The 21,310-nt window shown below is 56.1% G+C and overlaps 1 protein-coding gene across 3 annotated transcripts in view; it reads left to right on the top strand.

Annotated features, from left to right (window-relative positions):
* ARHGEF10L (Rho guanine nucleotide exchange factor 10 like) overlaps nucleotides 1-21,310 on the top strand; it is a 143,179-nt gene that overhangs the window by 46,512 nt on the left and 75,357 nt on the right. For 2 of the 3 annotated variants that reach the window (XM_082833713.1, XM_082833712.1), the window contains 3 exons: nucleotides 10,226-10,317; nucleotides 12,054-12,137; nucleotides 16,119-16,291. In XM_082833713.1, coding sequence (XP_082689839.1) covers nucleotides 10,226-10,317; nucleotides 12,054-12,137; nucleotides 16,119-16,291 — 349 coding nt within the window. The remainder of the gene's footprint in view (nucleotides 1-10,225; nucleotides 10,318-12,053; nucleotides 12,138-16,118; nucleotides 16,292-21,310) is intronic. The other variant, XM_082833714.1, reaches the window with a different exon arrangement.

Raw genomic sequence — 21,310 nt, 5'->3', positions numbered from 1 at the left:
GTGTTATCAGATAACAGCAACAACGACAACAGCAATAATAGCGAATGATAATAGTAAGAACAGTGATTGTGTTTACTGTGTACCAGGCACCAAGCTAAATGCCCAGTCCCATCTCTTGTCTCTAGGAAGTGGACACTTCATTACCCATGTCACAGGTGGGAAATTGAGGCTTGGGGAAGTTAGGTGGCCAGAGTTACATATAGATGGTACATGTTCATTCAACAGAGACTTAGAACCAGGGCCTCTCCGACCAGAGGCCAGGTGTTTGACCATCACCCGACCCTCCAGGGATGCGCTGGGGACTCGGGATCTAAGCTCAGGACTTCAGACTTCGGTTCATGCTGGGAGGGGTGGCTGGCTCCATAGGAATGATCCCCTTCGGTGTGTGTTTATTGGGGTAAGAACTTTGCCTCTTACGAGATCTAACTTTGCCTCTTGAGCTCTTGGGAGAGTAGTGTCCAAGCTGTTGCTGGAAAGTTCCATAGACCCCACCTGGGGAACCAAGCAGAGTGGCCTCGGCCCTGCCTGTGTGTGGTTCTGGGTGGCGCCCGTTCCCTTGAGATGGGAGCAGGGCAAAAGCAGCCCCCTCCCCTCTTGCCCCACACAGAGGTCTCGTGATGGTGGAGGGGTGTGGAAGGGCGTCTCCACCTGCAGGCCGGCTCCACGGGGCCAGGGATTTTTCTTGGCTGGGGAGGCGGGTATTTTGTTTGCTGCCATATCCTCCCGGCTTAGCACGGTGCCAGGCACAGGGCGAGTGCCGAAGGCATCCCCGTTGAATGAACGATGGATTCCAATGGACAGAAGGAGGAGCCAGGTCTGAAAGGCGACTCTCAGTGTCTCCGTGAAAATGAAGAGAAAACAAACCGTGTGGAAACAGAATCTCTGACCCGGGGTTCTGACTCTGGCAGCTGACTGAGGCCAGGACAGAGGCCCGCGGGAAGGGAGGCCTCAAGCGGCCAAGGGGCTGATCCCGCCGACGCCACTCATGTCGGCTGCTGTTTCCTGAGTCACAGTCCGAGTTGAGTGCTTCCTGCACAAGATCTCATCTCCTAGGCAATGCAGCCCTAGGAGGCGGGGCTACTGATTATGCCCATTTTGCAGATGAGGAACTGAGGCTTAGAGTCGAAGTAGTTTACCCGAGATCTTGCAGAGCTGGTGAATGGCAGGGCTGCAGCTTGGCCCGTCTGACTCCACAGCCATCCATCCGCTGGAGCTCACAGGGTTGGCCTTTCTGGTGGACTTTGAAACCTGTGAACTCACAGCCACCCTGAGCACCCAGTAAGTACTTGCTGGGAAATGAGAGCGCGTAGGTCGCCCGCTCCCTGTGTTTTCCGGGACTCGGGCCGTGTCTCTCACCTCTGAGCGCACCGTGCCCTCTGGATTTATTTGCTTTTCCTGCCCAGTTTCGCTGCCATCCCCACCGGCCCCACTGCAGCCTCAGCATTTCCTGTTGGCTCCTGGCCCGGCTGCAGGGACCCTCAGTGGCTCCCGGGAGGTACTTGTCCTGCCCCTTCCTGGGCTTATCCAGGCAAGATGGACTGTGTTGCCCACTGGCCAGCGTCTCTCACCCGGGCCTGGAGCCTGAGGGAAGCAGCTGGGCAGCTGGGAGAGCCAAGGAGACCCATCCTCCCTGGACGCATCGGTGCCGAGAAGATCAGACCAGGCCTGGGGAAGCAGCGTTTGAACAGGATGGAAACGGGGCGCTGGAGGCCCTGCCTGCAGCCTGGCCTTGTGGCTTCTGAGGGCCGAGGGTCTGGGGAGCATGGGGGCTCTTGGGGGGCAGCTCGACGAGGCTGGAGTAGCCCCTGGCCCCGGGAGGAAATGGAGGTGTCCCCGAAGGCTTGTGAGATGGCTGCAGACCCAGGCTGGAGTTGCTTGGCATCCCGAGCTTGCCCTTAACTTGCTGTTTCCCCAGATGCAGAGCATTCGTAGCCTCCTGTGTCCTGTCCTGCAGGGTCTCCATGGGACCCGAGGACTGACAGAGACAAGCTTCCCTCCCAGTGGAGTCCCTCATGGGAGGGTTATGGGGACCCTTTTCCCATGAAAGACCTCTGTCTGGCCCCTTGCCGGTCCCTAAATTGGAAAAGCTGTGTTTTTGTTTTTTGTTTTTGCCCTTTTCCACCCCTGGCTACAAGGGGTTTCCATATAGGAGCTATGGTCTTTGGGTCACAGACCCTTTGAGTCCCCAGTATGAAGGCCACACAGCCTCTGGCCTGAAAAAATGTACACAGGTTCACATCCATTACATCGAGTCCCCCTTCAGGAACGTGTCAAGTCCACCCCTGGATCCCTGCAGTGACAGGACTCTGCCTTATGCATCTTCCCTCCCAGTGCCTGGCACAAAGAAGACACGGTACTAATACTTTACGTGTGCACGGACGTTACAGTTTATGTAGCCCTTTCCACACGCATCTCATTTTGATTTGCCCAACTGTGGCAGGCAGATTAATGTCCCTCTCCAAGACTTCCATGTTCTAATTCCCAGGACCTGGGAATGTGCGACCTTGTACAGATGTGATGAAGTTAAGGGCCTTAAGATGGGGAGATGATGCTGGATTATCCAGGCGGGCCCAACGGAATCACAGGGATCCTTATAAGGGGGCCTGTGGAGTCAGAGAGGGATTGAGAGATGCTGTGCGTTGGCTTTGAAGATGGAGGAGGGGCCACGAGCCAAGGCTGCTTCCAGAGAGGCTGGAAAGAGGCAAGGGAGCAGATTCTCCCTTAGAGCTGCCGGGAGGAGCACAGCTCTGCCAACACCTTGCTTTTACCCTAGTGAAACCCATTGTGGATTTTGGAACTTTATGGCTGTAAGAGAATATACATCTGTGTTGTTTGAAGTTACTAAGGTTGTGGTAACTGTCACAGCAGCAGTAGGAGACTAACACAGCAGCCCTGGAGAGAGGGAATTCTTATGGGTCCCATCGTGCAGGCCCAGAGAGGTGCAGTCACTGGTCCAAGGGAGCCGAGTGGCAGGTAGTGGCGCTTGGGTTCAAAGCCAGAGGGCCGGGGCTCTGTTTGCTCTTCCCCAGCAGTCCCCGCCCCCCCAGACCAGCGTTCTGCTGGGAGTCCCCCTGCCCTTCCCCTCTGTCCTCCATCCTCCATCTCTCTACTGAGTGCCTGCAATGTGCCAGGCGTTGCAGCGACCGAGGCAGACAGTCCCTGCCCTCGGGGGGGCTGACATTCTGTGCCTTGGTGTGTTTATGGACTCTGTAGCCAGATAATAATGGCCTGTGCGTCTTCTGCACTTATTATTCACCAAGCCCTGTTCTAAGAGCCTCTCCCGCCTCCAGTAATGCACGTGGCACTCACAGGTGGGTGCTACTGTAATCCCCATTTTACAGATGCAGAAGCAGGTGCAGAGGACACACGCTGTCAGCCTCAGGACACGGAGCTGAGATGAGGCAGAGCCACGGTTGAACCTGGCTGGCTTCCAGACCCAGTGTTCTAACCTCTGTCCTCCCGTCTCCTGCATAGTTCTGGTTTGGACCTTGCCTGTCTTCCACATCAGCTCCACAACCGAGGACCCGTTCATTGTCTGATCTGCTTAACCTTCCATGTCGTCTCTGTAAAGTGGAGGCTAAATGAGATGTGAGGACCAGATGCTCCGTCAGCGAGCTGCCCTTAACACTGTCCTCAAGGGGTGTGGGTCTGCCTGGGGCAGGACTCCAGGGCACGAGGGAGCCCGCGTTGGCCGATCTGTTGCTCAGCGTTGCCTGGGATGTGTTTTCCTTCTCCCTTTCTTTCTTTCTTTCTTTTTTTCTAATAGTCATGCATGTTTATTGTAGAAAAATTGGAAAGTACAGAAAATGATAGACTAAAAGCAACCTTTAATTCTATCACTGTGTGTTCCTCCCCAGCTTCCTTGCTATAGAAGTGTACATATGTATATGTATATCAATATTTCATAGAACTGTGTTTTATTGCACATGCTGTTTCCCAGCTCACCTTTTTTTTTTTTTTTTTTGCGGTACGCGGGCCTCTCACTGTTGTGGCCTCTCCCGCCATGGAGCACAGGCTCCGGACGCGCAGGCTCAGCGGCCATGGCTCACGGGCCCAGCCGCTCCGCGGCATGTGGGATCTTCCTGGACCGGGGCACGAACCCGTGTCCCCTGCATCGGCAGGTGGACTCTCAACCACTGCGCCACCAGGGAAGCCCCCCAGCTCACCTTTTGACCTAATTACATAGGGTGAGCATTTTCCCATGGGAACTTCTGCAGTACCCCACAAGGCTCTTGATAAGTTATTGCCGGGGGTACAGTGCCTGTCCTGGGTCTGACTGCTGAGCCCGGGGCCCTCGAGATGACGGGAGGGAGGTGCGTGCACCACAGAGCAGAAGGCCAAGGTGGGGTCTGTGTTATTGTCTATGGCTGTGGGGAAAGATGGTTCCCCCGTGGCCTTGATGCTCGCTCCCCACTGAGGACTGTATTATAGATATCAAGTCAGGGTCCCCTCCTCCGACTTCCCTGGGGGCTCCTCCCCACTCTGCTCATTCAGTAAGTGGATTTGTGACCATGTGGGGGATGGCATAGGACAAACAGACTGGGGCCCAGAACCATTCCATATGTGAGGGGTGGCCGGGCTCAGTGTGAAGAGGTGAGTGCATACAGGGACCCTGTTAGCTGGAGGAGGGGTGGAGGGGAAGGAGGGGGAAGGGAAACAGTGCACCGGGGGTATTTATCGTGGGCCAGACCCTCTGCTAAGAGTTTTACAAGCCTTTATTTACTCCTTCCTGGAACCCTAAGAGGGAAGTATTATTGCTCCATTTCGCAGATATGGAAACTGAGGCACAGAGAGGTGCTAAGTGCCTTATCTGTGTTGTCTCATTTAATCCTCACAGCAGCAAGTAGAGTGATTATTCGTCCCGTCCGTCAGCAGCTCCAGGACGTTTAGCCACTGTCCTGGTCCACAGCCAAGTGGCAGAGCTGCGATCTTATCCCAGGTCTGTTGGCTCTGGAGCATATGTCTGTTCCCACCCTAAGCCCATGATTCCCCCGTTCTCAACCCTGGCTGCACACTGGAGCCAGCAGGGAGCTTTAAAAACACCAATGCTGGGCCCCTCCTGATGGATGGGTCAGAATCACTGGGGCAGGGGCTCTGGGTCTGTATCTCTGAGGAGCTTCCCAGGTGACTGCCGTGGGCAGCTGCTTTGAATCCTCCTACCAGGTGATCTTCAAGGTCCTTCTGCCTTTTTTTTTTTTTTTTTTTGGCTGCACCGTGCGGCATGTGGAACTTCCCCGACCAGGGATCGAACCTGTGCCCCCTCAGTGGAAGCGCAGAGTCTTTAACTACTGGACCACCAGGGAAGTCCTTCTTTTTTTTTTTTAAATCCTTATTAGAGTACGGTTGATTTATAATGTTGTGTTAGTTTCAGTTGTATAGCAAAGTGAATCAGTTACACATATACATATATCTACTCTTTTTAAGATTCTTTTCCCATATAGGTCATTATAGAGTATTGAGTAGAGTTCCCTGTGCTATACAGTAGGTCCTTATTAAGTATCTATTTTATATATAGTAGTGTGTATATGTCAATCCCAGTCTCCCATTTTATCCCTCCCCCCTGCCCCCTTTCTGGCTTTAACATGCTATATGAACTAGAAAGTGGCCAGGGCTGAAAAGAAAACTGGCAGCAGGCTTAATCCGGGCTTGATGTTTTTGCCTTTCTTTTGTGTCTCTTGGATTTAGGGATAGTGGTAGTGGTGCTGCTGGGGAATTTCTTGAGGGGAGTGATACTCTTGAGTTGGGCCATCCTGGGCAAGCCCTGCTGTCCCAGCCCTCGGTTTTAAACCCAGCTGCAGGCTGGGTTTTACTCAAGGCCTTATAAGGCTCATGTTATTTTGGTCCTTTCAATTCCCAAAGGTGGAATTCTTTCCTCTTTCATATTTTTCAAACCTTGTCCTGGAAAAGGCATCGGGAATACCGTGTGTGCACACGCGCGAACACACACACACACACACACACGCACACACACACACACACACACACACACACCCAGCCACCCAGCCAGCCAGGGATCCTCTGACCATACTGGTTTTGGGGGTCTTCTCTCTGATAACTCACACTGTGTAGCCTCTGGGGAGGGACCTTGTGGAATCTGCTGAGCAACCGGGCCCGCCATTCTCAGGGTGGGGCTTCTTGTCTTTAAAAGAGGCCGGGGAGCGGGGGCATCCATCATCACTGAGTGTCCTCGTGTGAAGGGGCTGACGGAATGGGGTGACCAGGCCAGAGCAGGTCCCTGCTGTCACAGGACACTCACTTCCCCTCTTGTCCCCGGCGTGTCCCTGGAGAGAGAGGAGGTGGGCTCAGAAGGTGCTTTGAGCTCTGTGGTGGACTCCTGGTGTACTTGACCTCGGTCTGGTCGGTGAACGCTGTCATGGGGGGGCCTCCTCTTCTTTGCCCAGCTTCTTGTTCTCTGTTCCTCTCCGCGGACTTGGCTCCTTTTCTTGGCATTCGAGTGGAGTGGCGGTGGCCTCACTTTGTAAGACGGTGTCATCTTAGTGGCTGGCCTTTCTTGCCTGTGCAAGCTGAGAGGCATTAGAAGTGCAGGAAGCTCAGATAAGGGCGAGATAATTGGCCTCTTATTGCTTTTTTATGGCTCTTTTATTATCTGAAACCTTTGGGGAGGCTCCAGGAGTGTTTGCTCACAAGGAGAATTAGATTTTCCAGCCAGGCAGCAGCTGGGAGAGGCTGCCCCTGGGTGGGCTCAGGGTGGGTCAGTGGCCTTGGCAGGCAGCTAGAAGGGCCAGGGAGGGAGGAGGCACCCCCAGCCTCATTTCTTGCCATGCCCACTGCTTCCCTGGCCTGAGAGGCTCTTCCCCCTCCCGTCTGCCTGGGGAACACCTGCTCCGGTCTGAGGGCAGCAGAGTTGGTGTCAAGAGCAAGGCTTTGCAGGCAAAGTGCGACTCTGCCACTTGCTGGCCAGGTGATTTGGGGCAAGGTACTTGCCAATTCTGAACCTCGCTTTCCTCATCTGTAAAATGGTCACAATGAGACACACACTTGTCCTCAAGCACTCTGCCTAGGGCTGGGCGCAGAGAAGATACCAGCAAAGTGCAGGGCAGGGATGCTGGTGGTCTCCAACCAAGCGTGGGAAGACCTGTCCACGTATGGGCACTGGCCTCTTCCCTCCCTTGGGGCCCCTGGTGTCTCCGCTTGCCTCAGCCATTGGGGCACTCAGGGTGGGCATAAAGGTCACTGCTCTGCGGTGTGACCCCTGCTCCCCCGCCCAGGAAGCCAGGACCGGTACCTCGGTGGCTGCTCAACAGAAGCACGAGCCCACCAGCTTCTCCAGCCGTGCCGGTGGCTTAAACCCACGCTGTCCTGTTCGGGGGCCACAAGCCACGTGTGGCTGTTCAAAATGAAATACAATGAAAAAATAAGTTCACTGTGTTTTGGTAACGTGCAAACCAGAGGCTCATATTTTCAGCCCCATCCTGGCTTTTAGCATGTCATAGCAGTTACAGATCCCTTCTAAAGCTGTCTGACCTTACCCCCAAATGCCCATCCCGCCTCCAGAAGGTCACCCGGGACCTTCTGGGGTGTTCACTGGTCGAAACGCACCTCAGCCTTGGAGCTGGTGTCACGATTTCTCCTGGACAGAGACTCGATCATGCATCTCTGACTATGCCAAGAGCTCTTTCTCTCTTTCCTTTGTTTTTTTTTTTGTGGTACGCGGGCCTCTCACTCTTGTTGCCTCTCCCGTTGCGGAGCACAGGCTCCGGACGCGCAGGCTCAGCGGCCATGGCTCACGGGCCCAGCCGCTCCGCGGCATGTGGGATCTTCCCGGACCGGGGCACGAACCCACGTCCCCTGCATCGGCAGGCAGACTCTCATCCACTGCGCCACCAGGGAAGCCCTCTCTTTCCTTTTTAAAAACATGGTTGGGAGAGCAGTCAAGCGAGGTGCAGTGATGTCGTGACACAGCGAGTCTGTGATGTCGGTGAATGTTTGAATGTGGGCTCCCTGCTTCCACATGGTCTGGTGGAAGGAGCAGACTCTGCAGGCGGACAGCCTGGGCTGCAGATCCCAGCTCCCTCTGACGGGCCGAGTGACTTCAGTAGAGTCAGTCATCAAGACTTCGTGAGCCTTAGTTTCGCCATCTTAGAATGAGGACGACACTGCCTACCTCATGTGGGCTCTTGTGTAGTGAAATATGCAAATATAGGTAAAGTACAGCAAGGGGCACCTGGCGCATTCTTCCAGGAGTCACCAGTTGTCCCGGTTAACGTAGCAAAGCAAACTTTAAAACCAAATTCTGCCGAAGTCTCATGTCAGCTCCGGCTGCAATGATTCAGTTCTGTCTGAGCATCTGAGCGGCTGCACTCAGCACCTTGAAGCCGCCTCCAGGTTGAGAAGGTGATGACTCAGGGAAGCGCCGTTAGGGATTGGGGCTCAGGTGGCTCCAGCCCAGCACCCCTCCTGGTCCAGACCAGCCCTGTCCCCTCTTGGCCTTAACTTCCCGCTGATGGAAAGCGTTACCCCAGGACTGAAACGCGCCCCTCCGCCCCAGGCGACACTGCTGACTTCTGGCAGTAAAACCGGAGCTGAGTCTTGCTTCTCCAGTGGTGCTGGTGGCTTCGGCCTGCGTTGTCCTGTTCGGGGGCCGCTAGCCACATGTAGCTATTTAAAATTAAATGACCTAAAATGAAAAGTTAAGTTCCTTAGACACACGAGTTCCATTAGCCACCTTCCAAGCGCCCCGTAGCCACGCGTGGCTCACTGGACAGCACAGACGTGGCATGTTTCCACCGTCACAGCCGTCCTTGCTCTGTTACCTGAGACGCAGTCCTGAGAGCCCAGCTTAGGGGCCCAGCAGGCTGGCTTCACCGTCCGGCTCTGCCACTCACAGGCCGGTGACCTTGGGCAGGTTCCTCTGCCCGCCACCTGCCGGAGTGGGAAGGATGCCAGGATCTACCTGTCAGTGCTACTGGGGAGGCGAGGCCGAGGGCCTGCTCACAGGAGGTGTTCCACACTTCACTCTCCTCCCTCCCCTCTCCCTGCACTTCCAGTTGTCATCTCCCCCTCCCCCTCCCCCTCCCTCTCCTCCTCCTCTGTTAAGGGCTTGCGTGCTGGCAAGTTCAAGTCAATTCTTCATAACAGTGGCAGCTGCCTTGGACAGTAGAAGGCCTCTACCCTCTGGGTTGCCAGATGTGGCTTTTTTTTTTTTTGAGCATGGGCTTAAAAAAAAAAAAAAAAACCTTTCCCTTTGGGATAGTTTTAGATTTACAGGGACGTTGTAAAGGTAGCACCTAGAGTTCCATGTACCTCCTCATCCTGTTCTCCCCGTTGTTCGCATCTCACACGACCACGGGGTATTTATCAAAACTAAGAAACCAGCGTTGGTACGTTACCATTCTCTGAACTCCTGACTTTACCTGCATTTCATCAGTTTTTCTGCTTATGTTCCTTTTCTGTCCCGGGATCCCATCCAGGACCCACGTGGCATTCAGTTGTCATTTCCACTGGTCTGCTCTGTGACAGTTCCTCAGTTTTGTTTTTCATGATCATTGAGGAGTAGTGGGCAGGTGTTTTATAGCATGTTCCCCCATCTGGGTTTGTTTGGTGTTTTTCTCATGATTAGCCTGGGGTTATGGGCTTGGGGTAAGAATCCCACAGAGGTGAGCACCCTTCTCATCAAGTCGTATCTGGAGTACATGATGCCTGAGTGACGGCACTGGGGGTGCTCACTTGACCGCTTGGTTAAGGTGGTGTCTGCTGTTTCTCCACTGCTTTCCCTTTGCTTCTCTGCTCCTGGGAAGCGTGTCTCTGGTCCAGCCCCTCCTCAAGTGTGTGTGGGAATTAAGCCCTGCCATCTGTGCATGGTCTTGTGAAGCTTCGCAGGTCCTCGTCTCTCAGACGCAAGGCCCCCCGGTCCTCTCCTCCACTTTGCATGTGGAGACTGGGGAGGTGGAGATTCCCACTGAGTCTGCCCTGGAGGAGGAGAGACAGGTGCCCTGGCCTGAAGAGCATCTGATCCTTATCACTTATCACCGTGAATACGTTTGACCTTTATGCTCTTGTAAAGCAGCAGGTCGGCCTTACAGTGCCTTCTAGAGGTGAGGAAACCAAGAGGGGACGGGGCTTGTCCAAGGCCAACCCAGCTGTGGCCTCCCCAGCTCGGCCTTGGGGTCAAGTGGCCCTGTCACCTGGTGAGGGGCTGTCTGAAGCTTCAAGGAACCAGCTGTCCCGTCCTCCTGGCTCACTGGCCCTGCTTCTCCGCCCGCAGGGAGCCGGCCGTGGTGAGCAATGGGGATGCCGTGGACACAGCTTTCTCTGGGGTCCGGCGCTCCAGCTGGAGACGGAAGAGCTCCCGTCGCAGTAAGTCCCCCGCATTCGCCCCCCGCGCTACCCGCCCCCCAGGTCTCAGCCCCAGGAGGTTGGTGTCAGGATAGCCTCCCCTTCTCTAGGCTGAGAGAGCTGATGTGGGCTTGTTGTCCTTGCTGCATGGCTGCTGTGGGCTTGGTGGCAGCTCTGAGGTGCACTGGCCACTGCCCACCCTTGAGAGTTGCCCCCCTTTGCCACCTGATGTGAATCGTGATCCAGGAGTAGATCACACATTCAGCTGCTCATCTGTCCCCCAAATACTTCCAAAGCTCCTACAGCGGGCCAGGGTGATCTGGGTGGTGGGTGTACACTGGTGACCAAGACGAGGTCCCTCTGGCAGCAGAACCAGACACATAGGCGGGCGGTTACCATGCAGAGAGCAGGTGCCAGGATGGGGAGGTGGGAGTTGGGAGAGCCCACGAGTCCTGAGGCAGAGAGTGAAGGAGCAGAGCTCCGGGCAAGTGTCTAGGCTGAGAGGGCAACCTGTGCCGGAGCCCAAGGGCGAGGGGATGCCTGGCACCTCGGAAGCAGTGAGCCTTGGTGTGGCGGAGGGGAGGGTCTAAGGGGTGAGCAGGGCCAGGTGAGGCTGCCGTCTCCCCAGTTCCTCCCAGAGTGTGTGTGGGGTGCCCCCGGAGGCCGTGCTTTCCCCAAAGTGACAGTGAGACATAAGAGGTCAAGGGGAAGCCATGAGACCACGTCTGAACTTCAGTCCCATCACTGATGCTCTGAGACAAGGTGGTGGGCTGGAGGCTGTCCAGGGGAGGGAGGCTGATGGCTGGAGCCAGGGACCTGGAGAGAGGCGGGCAGGTCTGAGCCATGTGGGAGGCAGAATCTGTGTCGGTGGGGAGGGGGCGGTGAGGCTCCTATAGGGCTCTGGGGGCCCTGGGACCGCAGGGAGCAACGCAGTTAGGAACGGGGACTTCAGAGTCCATCTGGTCCTCTGTCTTCCTGGAAGGCCTGTGGGTGAGGACAGGCTACCATCAGGGGTGGGGACTGGTTTCCCAAACCCTCGCTCTGCTGGGGCCCCATGCCCCTAGAGAGGGCAGAGATTGGGCACACAGTTATGGGGGGGAGACCTCTTTAAATATTCCAGCTCAGGAGCTGCTAACATGGGCAGGATGTGCTCTCTGCCCTGCTCATAGCACACCCAGCAAAATGTTAGGGGAGTGATGTGCTCATTTGCAGAATTTTTTACCAATCAGGACCCCGCTGGCTGAGTTTTGGGGGACTCTCCTTAACCCCACTCTCCAAATCCATTCCCCCACTCCCTGCCGGATCCTGTGCTCATTAGATATGGCTGCCTTGCCCTCCCCCGCCTCTGCGTGGGGGGTGACTCCTTTTGGGGTAGTCCTGGGGGCCTGGGCGGCTGAAGAGGCTTCCGGGCCCTGGGGCACAGGTGCTGGGTTTGCTTCATGCTCCCTGCAGGTGCTATCAGTCAGAGGGGCAGGCCTGCAGGTGTCGGGGCGGCAGGGGGCATGTGCCGCAGTCACTGGGAGGGCGCCTTGGAGGGGCTGGGGAGCGGGAAGAGGCAGCGGAAGCTGCGTCCTCTTAGAGCAGTGGCAGGCTAGGGCTCCCCAGGGGCTGGGCTGCAGGATGCTGGCCCAGATGAGCCATGGGGGTGCGGGCGGGCGGGCGGATCTGCCAGCTGGTGCAGTCCTGCTGTCAGTCTGGCAGCCGCCCTGGGCCACCACAGCCTCCTTCGTGCTCTTTTCCTCTCCCTTCTCTCCCAGTCGACCGGTTTACTTTCCCCGCCCTGGAAGAAGATGTGATTTACGACGACGTCCCCTGCGAGAACCTGGACGCCCATCAACCCGGTGAAGCCTCTTTCAGGAGCCCCGCTTCTCTCCGGACAGAGGAGGGGTGGGAGGGGCGGCGGGAGGGCGGGGCCTGGGGAGGGTCTCTCCTTCCACTTCCTCTCCGGCCCCCACCCAGTCCATGGCCCCTCCTTCTTGCTTTTAAAAACCACGGCCGTCTTCCCGGGAGAGTCAGGAGATGGCTGAGGGCGTGGCCAGGCTGGGGCTAGGGCGGGGTTAGGGCTTCATGGGGCGGGGTTAGGGCTCTATGGGGAGGGGTTAGGGCTTCATGGGGAGGGGTTAAAGCTTCAAGCGCAGAGATTAGGGCTTAAGGGCAGGGGCATGCTGGGCTGTGGGTCCCCAGGCAAATCACTCACTTTTCCAAGCCTCTATTCCTCCTGAAAATGGGTTAATAGTCCAGACTTGCTGAATGGTGAAGCAGAGAAAGCCTGGGAAAGCCTGGGCCCCGCCGGGGAGATTGGGGCCGCAGAGGAGAAACAGGGTGGAGGAGGGTGAGTGCTGCTGGAACTGGGCCCACATACTCACCTAGCTGGAAGGAGGACTACCCAGGGACGAGGGATATTTAATATCCATTCACAGTAAGAGCCGTCTTTGCTTAAACACGTTTTGCCAGCTGCTCTTCATGGTTTATCTCCTGTAATCTGCTTTGAAACTTTGACTTAGGGTATTACTTCCTTACTCTTCAGAGGAGGAAACTGTAGAGGCAGAGCTGGGATTCGAACCTGGGTCATTCTGACTCCAAGTCCAGTGCTCTGTCCCCCCCCCCCACAAAGGACTTGGGTGGCATTTTATGAAAGATGGAACGCATTTGCTTCCCCTATTCAGTCAACCCTGTGAGGTCGGTAGGGCAGGGCCTGTGGCTCCAGTTGACAGTCACATCAGAGAGGTTAAGCCACCAGCCCCAGATCACACAGCCAGAATTTGAATAGACATCTGCTGGACTCTGCTTTTTCTACAACACTGTTCTGCCTGTCTTCAGGGGCTCCCCGTCTAGTGGGGGAAACAGCCCCTGCATTTGTGGAGCTCCTGGTCTGACAGGGGCGACCGTAACCATCCTGGGGCAGCATATAGTCCAACGGGAGAGACGCACAGACAACACGATGAGGCCCGGCGTTCCCCGGGGGCACACTCCTGACACCTGTCCCAGGAGCAGTGCGGGTGGGCCCATGATCCACCCATCCATCTAACAAGCCCTGGAGGAGCCTGGAACCCATTCCTGCTTGTAGCTCATGTGAATCCGGGAGAGTGGGAAAGGGTGGCTGGATGAAGTCCCAGAGCCAGGAGATCGGAGTGGCCTGAGGCCATTATTTGACCCCTTTGGGCTGTTCTCCCTCCTGAATCCAATGAAGCCACTAATCACTTGGTCACAGTCTTCACTGGGCACCCTCGGGTCCCCAGGGTGTGGGGATATGGCATGTCCTGTGGTTTACCCTGAGGTGGGCAAGAGCAGGTGGCCCGGGAGCCAGTTGAGCCTGCTGACTGAGGGCCAGGACTCCTGCCCTGAGACCCCCCACTCTCTCTCGGGGCTGTGGGAGGGTTGAGTCGGCGAGGCTGGGCCCAGCCCTCAGCAGGTGCACCCCACAAGGAGCACTGTGAACATCACACATGCCAGGGCCCCGCACTGACCCGCACGGCCTGTGGGCTCAGCTGGCACTCAGTGTGGAGGGTGTCCACTGAGGTGCAGCCGCACAGGCCAGTGGACCCACACAGCCTCGGGCTTTCATCCCGGCTCTGCCATTAATTAGGGCACAGCGCTCTGTGCTTTGGGCCTTGGCTTCTTCGTATGAAATCAGAATATCGTCCCGACCTCACAGGACTTTGGGAGGGTCACGCCGCAAAACTTCTGGTTAAATCTCTCTGGCCTCGGTCAATGCATCTGTAAAACTGGGCAATGCTAGCTTCCTCCTTGGGTTGTGGGGAGGATGCCGTGAGATAGTGGATGTAGAGCACTGAGTGGGTGGTGGTAAGTGCTTTGAAAGGGGAGCCATGTTCCTGAGCATTAGTGAAGCCCGTGGCCCCAGGAGACGGGAGCGGGGGGGCAGTGGGGACCAGGCCACTGAAGGCTTAGGAATCTGGTGAGTGTCTCCACTGGAGAGAGTATTTCTGGACGAGCCCAGGGGGTCGTCAGCACGGTGGTGCCTCTGTGGAAGGCAGCACGGTGAGTGGATGGAGCCCCCTCCCCACTCACTGCCTGACTTCGGGCAAGCACACGTCTTCTCTGGGCCCCATTTTCTCATCTGTCTGATGGGAGGCGGTGGTAGTTTCCGGCCCCACAGGGCTGCTGGGAGAATCTGGCATGTAGATTAGGTGGGCGGGGCCAGAAGTTAGGGGAAGTAGATGTCACGTGGTTCTTCCCCTGGGGCAGCCCCAGAACTGGGCTCTGCCCCTTGACTCACGGGTTGTGGGGCCTCCACTGCAGTAATAGGACAGTCAGCCCAGCCTTGTGAAGGTCACAGCCTGGTCACCAGCTGCTCTACTCCCTGCAGATGTTAGTCACTATCATCTTTTGCTGAAAAATAACCCCATGCTTCCTCCTGATCCTGGGACCTGAGTCTCCAGCTAAGCCCCAGTGTGTCTGTTTTGCTCTTTGGCTGAAAATCTTCCCCGACCCCTCACCCGCCCAGCTTTCCCGTGCGGGGGAGGTGGAGGCTTGGGGTCAGTGTGGAGACCTTCAAGCCCACCCAGAGCCCCCGCGAGTAAGGATCAGCTGCTCTTTGGCGAGCGCCTGCCATGTACCAGGCTCTTGGCTAAGAGCTTTCTGTGCAAATATTATATTTACTCCAGCTTTCAGCTTATTGTCCCCATTTTATAGAGAGGCTCCAATAACGAAAGTTCTCTGCTCTTTAGAATGCGTGGTTTCTGAGCAGATTTTTTTTTTTAAACCCATCTCAGTGCCATATTTTGTCTGTGTTAACGTAAAGCATTTTCACCTTCGTGCACTTTTTTGGAGTCTGCCCTTACTTTTGTGAGGCCTGCAGTTCAGTTATTCTCCAGGTAACAGCCCAGGAAGTGAAGCTCAGAGGTGAAGGTGAGGCCTAGAGCTCCCAGAGGTGGAGCTGGGGCCAGGGCTGGGACCCCGTGTTCTGGGCCCGGCAAACTGGCTTTCCCACCTCAGTCTAGAAACAGCATCTCAAACCCGAGTTGACAGGGACCCCCAAGAGTGCCCGGCCCTGGTGGCACCTGTCCCTCCAGGCCAGTGGACTGTCAGGTCTGTCCCCCAGTTTCCTGTTCAAGGCATTTCCTGTGGGGCCGGGGAAGAAAAGGGAACATTCCTGGACGCTGGGCCAGGCGCGCCCCCTACTGGACCATCCTGGACCCTCACGGGGAACTCAGATTTGGGGTGAGGGATCTGAGTCATTCAATGCCCCGGACCATCTTCATTTTCCCCCCTAGCATGCTGAGGCCAGAGCTGAGGGCCTGAGTCAGGGCTTGGTCTTAGGGCTTCTCTTTTCCTCTAAAAAATGCCACAGAAGGGCTTCCCTGGTGGTACAGTGGTTGAGAGTCTGGCTGCCGATGCAGGGGACACGGGTTCGTGCCCCGGTCCGGGAAGATGCCACATGCCGCGGAGCGGCTGGGCCCGTGAGCCATGGCCGCTGAGCCTGTGCGTCTGGAGCCTGTGCTCCGCAACGGGAGAGGCCAGAGCAGTGAGAGGCCCGTGTACTGCAAAAAAAAAAAAAAAAAAAAAGAAAAAGCGACAGAAGCCCCAAATGAGCATTCCGATCCTAGCAAGGTGATGTGGATAGGGGAAGTTGTTGAGCCGGTTGTGTGCCAGGCACATTTCTTGTGCTTCTCTGCATTTTTCACGTCCTCCTCACTCTGCGGGGTTGATGTCGTGTTCTCACTGCCTCCTGCTTATGGACCAGGAAGTGGAGCTGAAGGTCCACCTTGACCCACACCCCCACCTGCCCGCCTGGGTTCAGAAATTGGGGCTGGTGGGCTTGGCCTCAGGGCCTCGGCTCACCAGCCCTGTCTCTTGGCCAGCAGGGGCAGAGAGGAAGCTGCTCCACGAGGATGTGCGCCGGGACGGGGCACCCCGGGAGACGGAGGACCTAGGCTGGAGCTCCAGTGAGTTTGAGAGCTACAGCGAGGACTCCGGGGAGGAGGCCAAGCCGGAGGCGGAGCCCGCCAAGCACCGAGTGTCCTTCCAGCCCAAGGTGAGGGGGAAGGCGTCTCTCACCCCAGCCAAGGCACCTGCGAGTGGGGTGGTGAGGGCCAGGCCTGAGACTCGTACCTAAACCTCAGTGATTCCCAGGGATGTATGGTGAGAGAGGGAGAAGTGGCCCATGTAATCCCGAGACAGGAAGTGACCCACCCACATTGCTGATTGGCCGTGGAGAGCCCTAAACCTAGGATGGGCGTGGTTAGTGCCTGGCACAGGTGTTGCCCCTGCTCCAGGCCTGTGGCAGACCCGGCAATTGATGACGATGCTCACGGGCTCAGATCTGGCTTCAGAATCCTCCTGAACACAGTGCTTGGGCAGCCTAACTAACTGATTACAGTGGACACATGGATCAAATCAGCTTGATCTCCCTGCCTCACAGGATGCTTCTCAGATCGATCCGAGACCCCCACAACCCTCTGCCCTGGGGAGGTGAGCAAGCGGGCTAAGTCAGAGGTGCCTGGGAGGCTTCTTTCCAAAGCCTTTCAAGGGGCCATCCGTGCATTGATTGCTTCCAGTGTTTCTGCCTGGAACAGAGTTCATTCTGCTGATTTCATGGAAGGAGCCACGGAAGCCAAGAGGAGGTTGGATTGTTTGGTCCCTCCTTTGCTGTGACAGCCTTGCCTGTCCCATTTGTTCCCTAGAAGCCACCAGAATGCAGGTTCTATCCATGCCGAGATTTGGGATTGAATGGGAGCAGCCTCTTAGAGACAGGCCCTGTCCGACCAGAGGTGACTGGGTCTCTGTAAGGGTCCTTTTGAAAAGACACAGGCAGGCAAGTGGGCTCAACCTGTCAGCGAGTCCTGCCTGCAGGTGGGGCAGGGACCAGGCAGGGCCCCCAGGCCCAGGGTGGATTACAGGGGCCTCCAACTCCCAAGTTTTTCTGAGTGCCTCCTGCCCCTTTCTGAGTTTGGGGATCCCTTCTGGGAGAGGGGCACAGGCCAGAGCAGCGCCTACGCCTAAAAGTCTTCAGACAGACTTTACTCAGATGAAGAGGGCTCCCCAAGTCCTCAGGAAGCCTGGGGGCTGAGCAGGTCACTCCTGAACCCCTGCTCTCCTCTCGGCTGGGCCCCCGTGGGCAGCGCCACGGAAAACAGCCTTGACCTCCTGCTAGCAAAAAAAGTTAAGCATCTCTGACACCTACTCTGGGCCCAGTCCACATGTTAGGGTGTGGTTGGGGTACAGGGGGACTGGAAGACCCAGCCCAGGCTTGGGGAACCTTTGTGGTCTAGGAGGAGACACCGAATATGAAACGATTTGTCAAAAATGAAGAAAACATGCCTTTCTGTGAACACAAGCCCGTGTACGTATGGCCGCCTGCCCGACACAGGTGGGATTTGATGGGCCTAATCACAGGAGGCTTCCTTCCAAGAGAGGCGGGTTGGGAGCTGGGGTGCAGAAGCCAGAGGAGATGGGAAAGGTGTCCCCAGTTGGAGGAATGACCCAGGCGAAAGCCCAGGAACAGGCCTCTTCCTGCTCTGTCCTTAGAAGGGGCAGCTCTGGTTTAGGGGAGGGAGGGGGCTTTGGTTATGAAGGTGCCACACGCCCTGGGTAGCCTCTGCATAGCGGGGGCGGGACTCGTGTGTCCCAGCCCTGCTCTGGAGGGTGTGAGCAGGTGGGACTCCAGGCCTGGGCCAGCCCTTGTTCTCAGCCTCTGACTGTCCCGCCTAATCTCCCACGGCCACTTCCCCAGCCCCGTGCCTTCTTGCTGGGGACCAAGAGGGAGCCGTCAGCACCTCTCAGGGCAGGACGCGTGGGGATGCTGAGTTTGGGCTCTCCCATGGTGGTCCTCAGACTTGCACAGGCATCAGGATCGTGTGGGTAGTTGGTTGAAATCGCAGATGTCGTGGCCTCGCTCCCAGGTTCGGGGTTTGGGTGGGGCCTGGCAATCTGCTTTTTAACAGCGCTCTGTCCTCCGGGGATGCAAGGGGCCCACAGAGCACTCTGAGAAATGCTGGGCGGGCCCTCACCTTGGCCTGGCCCCAGGGGTGGGGGTCTCTGGGGGCTGCCCCTGGGCTTGTGTCCCGCACACCCTCAAGCTGGGGGCTTGGGACTCTTCCTCAGCAGGCAAACGACGTGCAGAGTTCTTGGAATTTCTGACCATGAGGACTTTTCTCCGGCCATGGGCCCAGGCCCGCCTGTTCCCTGAACAGCAGGCTCCCAGGGATTGTAGGGGGGGGTATTTCTTCTGACACCCACCTCTGCCTGGGAACCGCCCCGCCACAGCCCCACCTGCAGGGCTTTGCCCTCCTGAGCTGCTTGGGGCGCATCTGCTCCTACGCGTCGTGCTGCAGCCGCTGCATGTTTCCGGTGCCACCGCTGCTTGCCTGTATGTAGTTTGTGCTGTGGCGCGTCAGGCAGCAGAGATCTGGGCAGAGTCGGGTCCTGTCCTTAGAGTCTAACAGGAGCCTGGTACCCTGTGCAGCTGCAAAAGAACTAGTGGAGCCCCTCCTGCAGGTGTCTGGCCAAGCCAGCCCTCAGTGGGCCGATTTTTGCCAAAGAAAATGACTGAGGCTCTGCAGCGGGACCTCCTTAGGAGCACTTGACCCAGATGTGACCGGGAGCCTGATCCTGCTTAATGAGGGCCTGCTGGTCGCCCCCCATGGTCAGTGGGAGGTTTTTTCTTTTTTTTCCCAGCTGTGAAACGGGCTCCACTGAACCTGTCCACTTTCTGATTGTGATCTCTTCATAATGAAGGTGACCGTGATCCAGTTGGCCAGGCGCCTGGGCAGCAGTGCCAGCTCTGACCTCAGCTGGTTGACTCTGATCCGGCTAATTCTGCAGTTCACCTTCGAATCTAGTTCTTCGGACCCTGAGAGAGGCAGAGGCCCAGGTCCTCTATGATTTATCATGTCAGTCTTATTTACAGATGAAACAGGACTCCAGTTTTCTGGGGAGTCTGAGTAACTCTCGGAAGGATCCCTGTCCTTCTACTTCTCTGTATAACAATAGTGAATATGTGCCCAGTGTGGTACAGCTGACAGAGCAGTTTCATTTATTGTTCCTAATACCCTAGAGTGGTTGGTATTACTTGCTTTAAGAGTCTCATTTTGTTGATCAGAGAACCTAAGTGACAGAAGCTCAGAGAGGTTAAATGATGTGGTGAGGGCCACACAGCAAGTAGGTGGTAGAACCGCAGCTCAACATCACATAGGATTGGAAAGGAAGTACCTTGTCCATCCGTTCATCCCTCCATCCGTCCGTCCATCCATCCATCCATCCATCCATCCAGTCAACTGTCCATCCATTCAACAAATATTGAGCGTTTATTATTTGAAAGATAGTCTAATATCTAAAAAAACTTCCATTTTGTTGAACACTCACTAAGCTCTGGGGTTTACATGCTTTGTCCATTTCACCTTCTCAGTGATACTATGAGGTAGTTATTATTATGGCTACTTTACCAGTGAGGAAGCTGTCACTCAGAGAGGGAAGGAGACTTTTCCAGCTAGTACGCGGGGAGCAGTGCTTTGAATGTAGGCCCACCTGCCTCTAAGCTCGTGCTTTTGATTCCTCTGCTTGTCTACTTTTCTACAAGTAATCCCAGTCATGGTCTTCTCTATATTTTGCCAAATGTCACTATTGCTCCTACAGTTCATGCATTTGAATGTCTGTCTGTTTGTCCATTAATCTGTCCATCTTCCCAGATAGTATGTAAGCCAGCCACCTACCCCTCCATCCAGTCGCCCGCCCGTCATCCCTCCCTCCCTCTGTTCCTCCAGTGGTGTGCTCGAGCCAGCTCAAACTAGCTCACAAGAGCCCAAGAACCAATTGTGCACATCCCTTTCCAACTTCACACTCAGTGACGTCACATTGGTAGTCTGAAATTGGCCGTGGTGGGCGTGTTCACGCCGTGGAAATACTACAAGGCAGGGCTCTTTTTCCTGGAGAACCGCTCGTTGAATATTTACCAGCACAGCACTGCGTCCAACCATCCATGTTTTTATTAATTCATCTGACTGTCTCTTCATCCCTCTACCCATTTGCCATCTGTACAGTCATCCAACTAAATGTATCCATTTGCTCACCCATCCATCCACTTATCTGTCTATCCATCCATCTAGGAGCCTGTCCATCTACCCATCCGTCTATTGTCCATCCATCCATCCACCCCTCTCTGCATTCACCCATCTTTCTGCATTTGCCCACTCATCCATTTATCCCCTTGCCCACCCATTCCACCCATCCGTCCACCTGCCATTCATCCCTCTCGGAAACTTGCCAAGAGCCTCTAATGTCGAGAGCCCCATGCTGGGCTCCTGGGATGGGGAGATGACCGAGACACAGTCCTTGTCCTCTTAGCACTGGGAGGGGGCCTGGGCTGTTCCCCTCCCGCCTCTGCTCCCCCACAGCTGCAGAGACCCAGCCCCCAACTGCGTGGCATGTTGGGGTTGGATGCTGCTGGAGCTCATTCCAGGCAGGGGCCTGGTGGTCCCCAGGTGCCCAATCCCACCCACCCTGGGTTGTCTATCCACCACCTCACCTGAATGTCCTTTTTACTCTGTTGCCGGTGTTTTGTCTCCTGCCCTCCCCGCCTGCTTCTCTCACCTGCTGTCCTTCTGCCTGGCTGCTTGGGGGCTCCAGCTTTCTCCAGACCTGACTAGGCTAAAGGAGCGATGCGCCAGGACTAAGAGAGACATCTTGGCTTTAAGAGTTGGGGGGAGAGACATGCAGGAGCTGAAGCACAAGTACGATTATAAGGTACTGTCTGTCTGTCCCTCCAAGTCCTGGGGGCTCCCGGGGCCTTTCCTGCGCTTCTGGGGCTGCAGGGGTGGGGCTGAGTCCTGGAGCTGCCTCGAGCCCTGGAACTTGGTGGCATCTTTCGTCGGCTGTGCGGGCTGATGCCAAAGGCTGGCTCGCTCCTGTCCATGTCCTCGCCTCTCTCTCTTCCCACCCTCAACTGACACCTTAACCGTCGATAAGAATTCCTGTGTGGGCTCTCAAACTTTAGGGCCCTCAGAATCACCTGAGTGCTTTGAAAAATGCAGATTCCTGAGCTCCACCCCCAGAGAGG

This window comes from Leucopleurus acutus (assembly GCF_964270905.1).
Source record: "Leucopleurus acutus genome assembly, chromosome: 2".
NCBI classification, from domain to species: domain Eukaryota; kingdom Metazoa; phylum Chordata; class Mammalia; order Artiodactyla; family Delphinidae; genus Leucopleurus; species Leucopleurus acutus.
The sequence above is the reverse complement of the archived record's forward strand: the minus strand, read 5'-3'. Positions and strand labels throughout refer to the sequence as shown.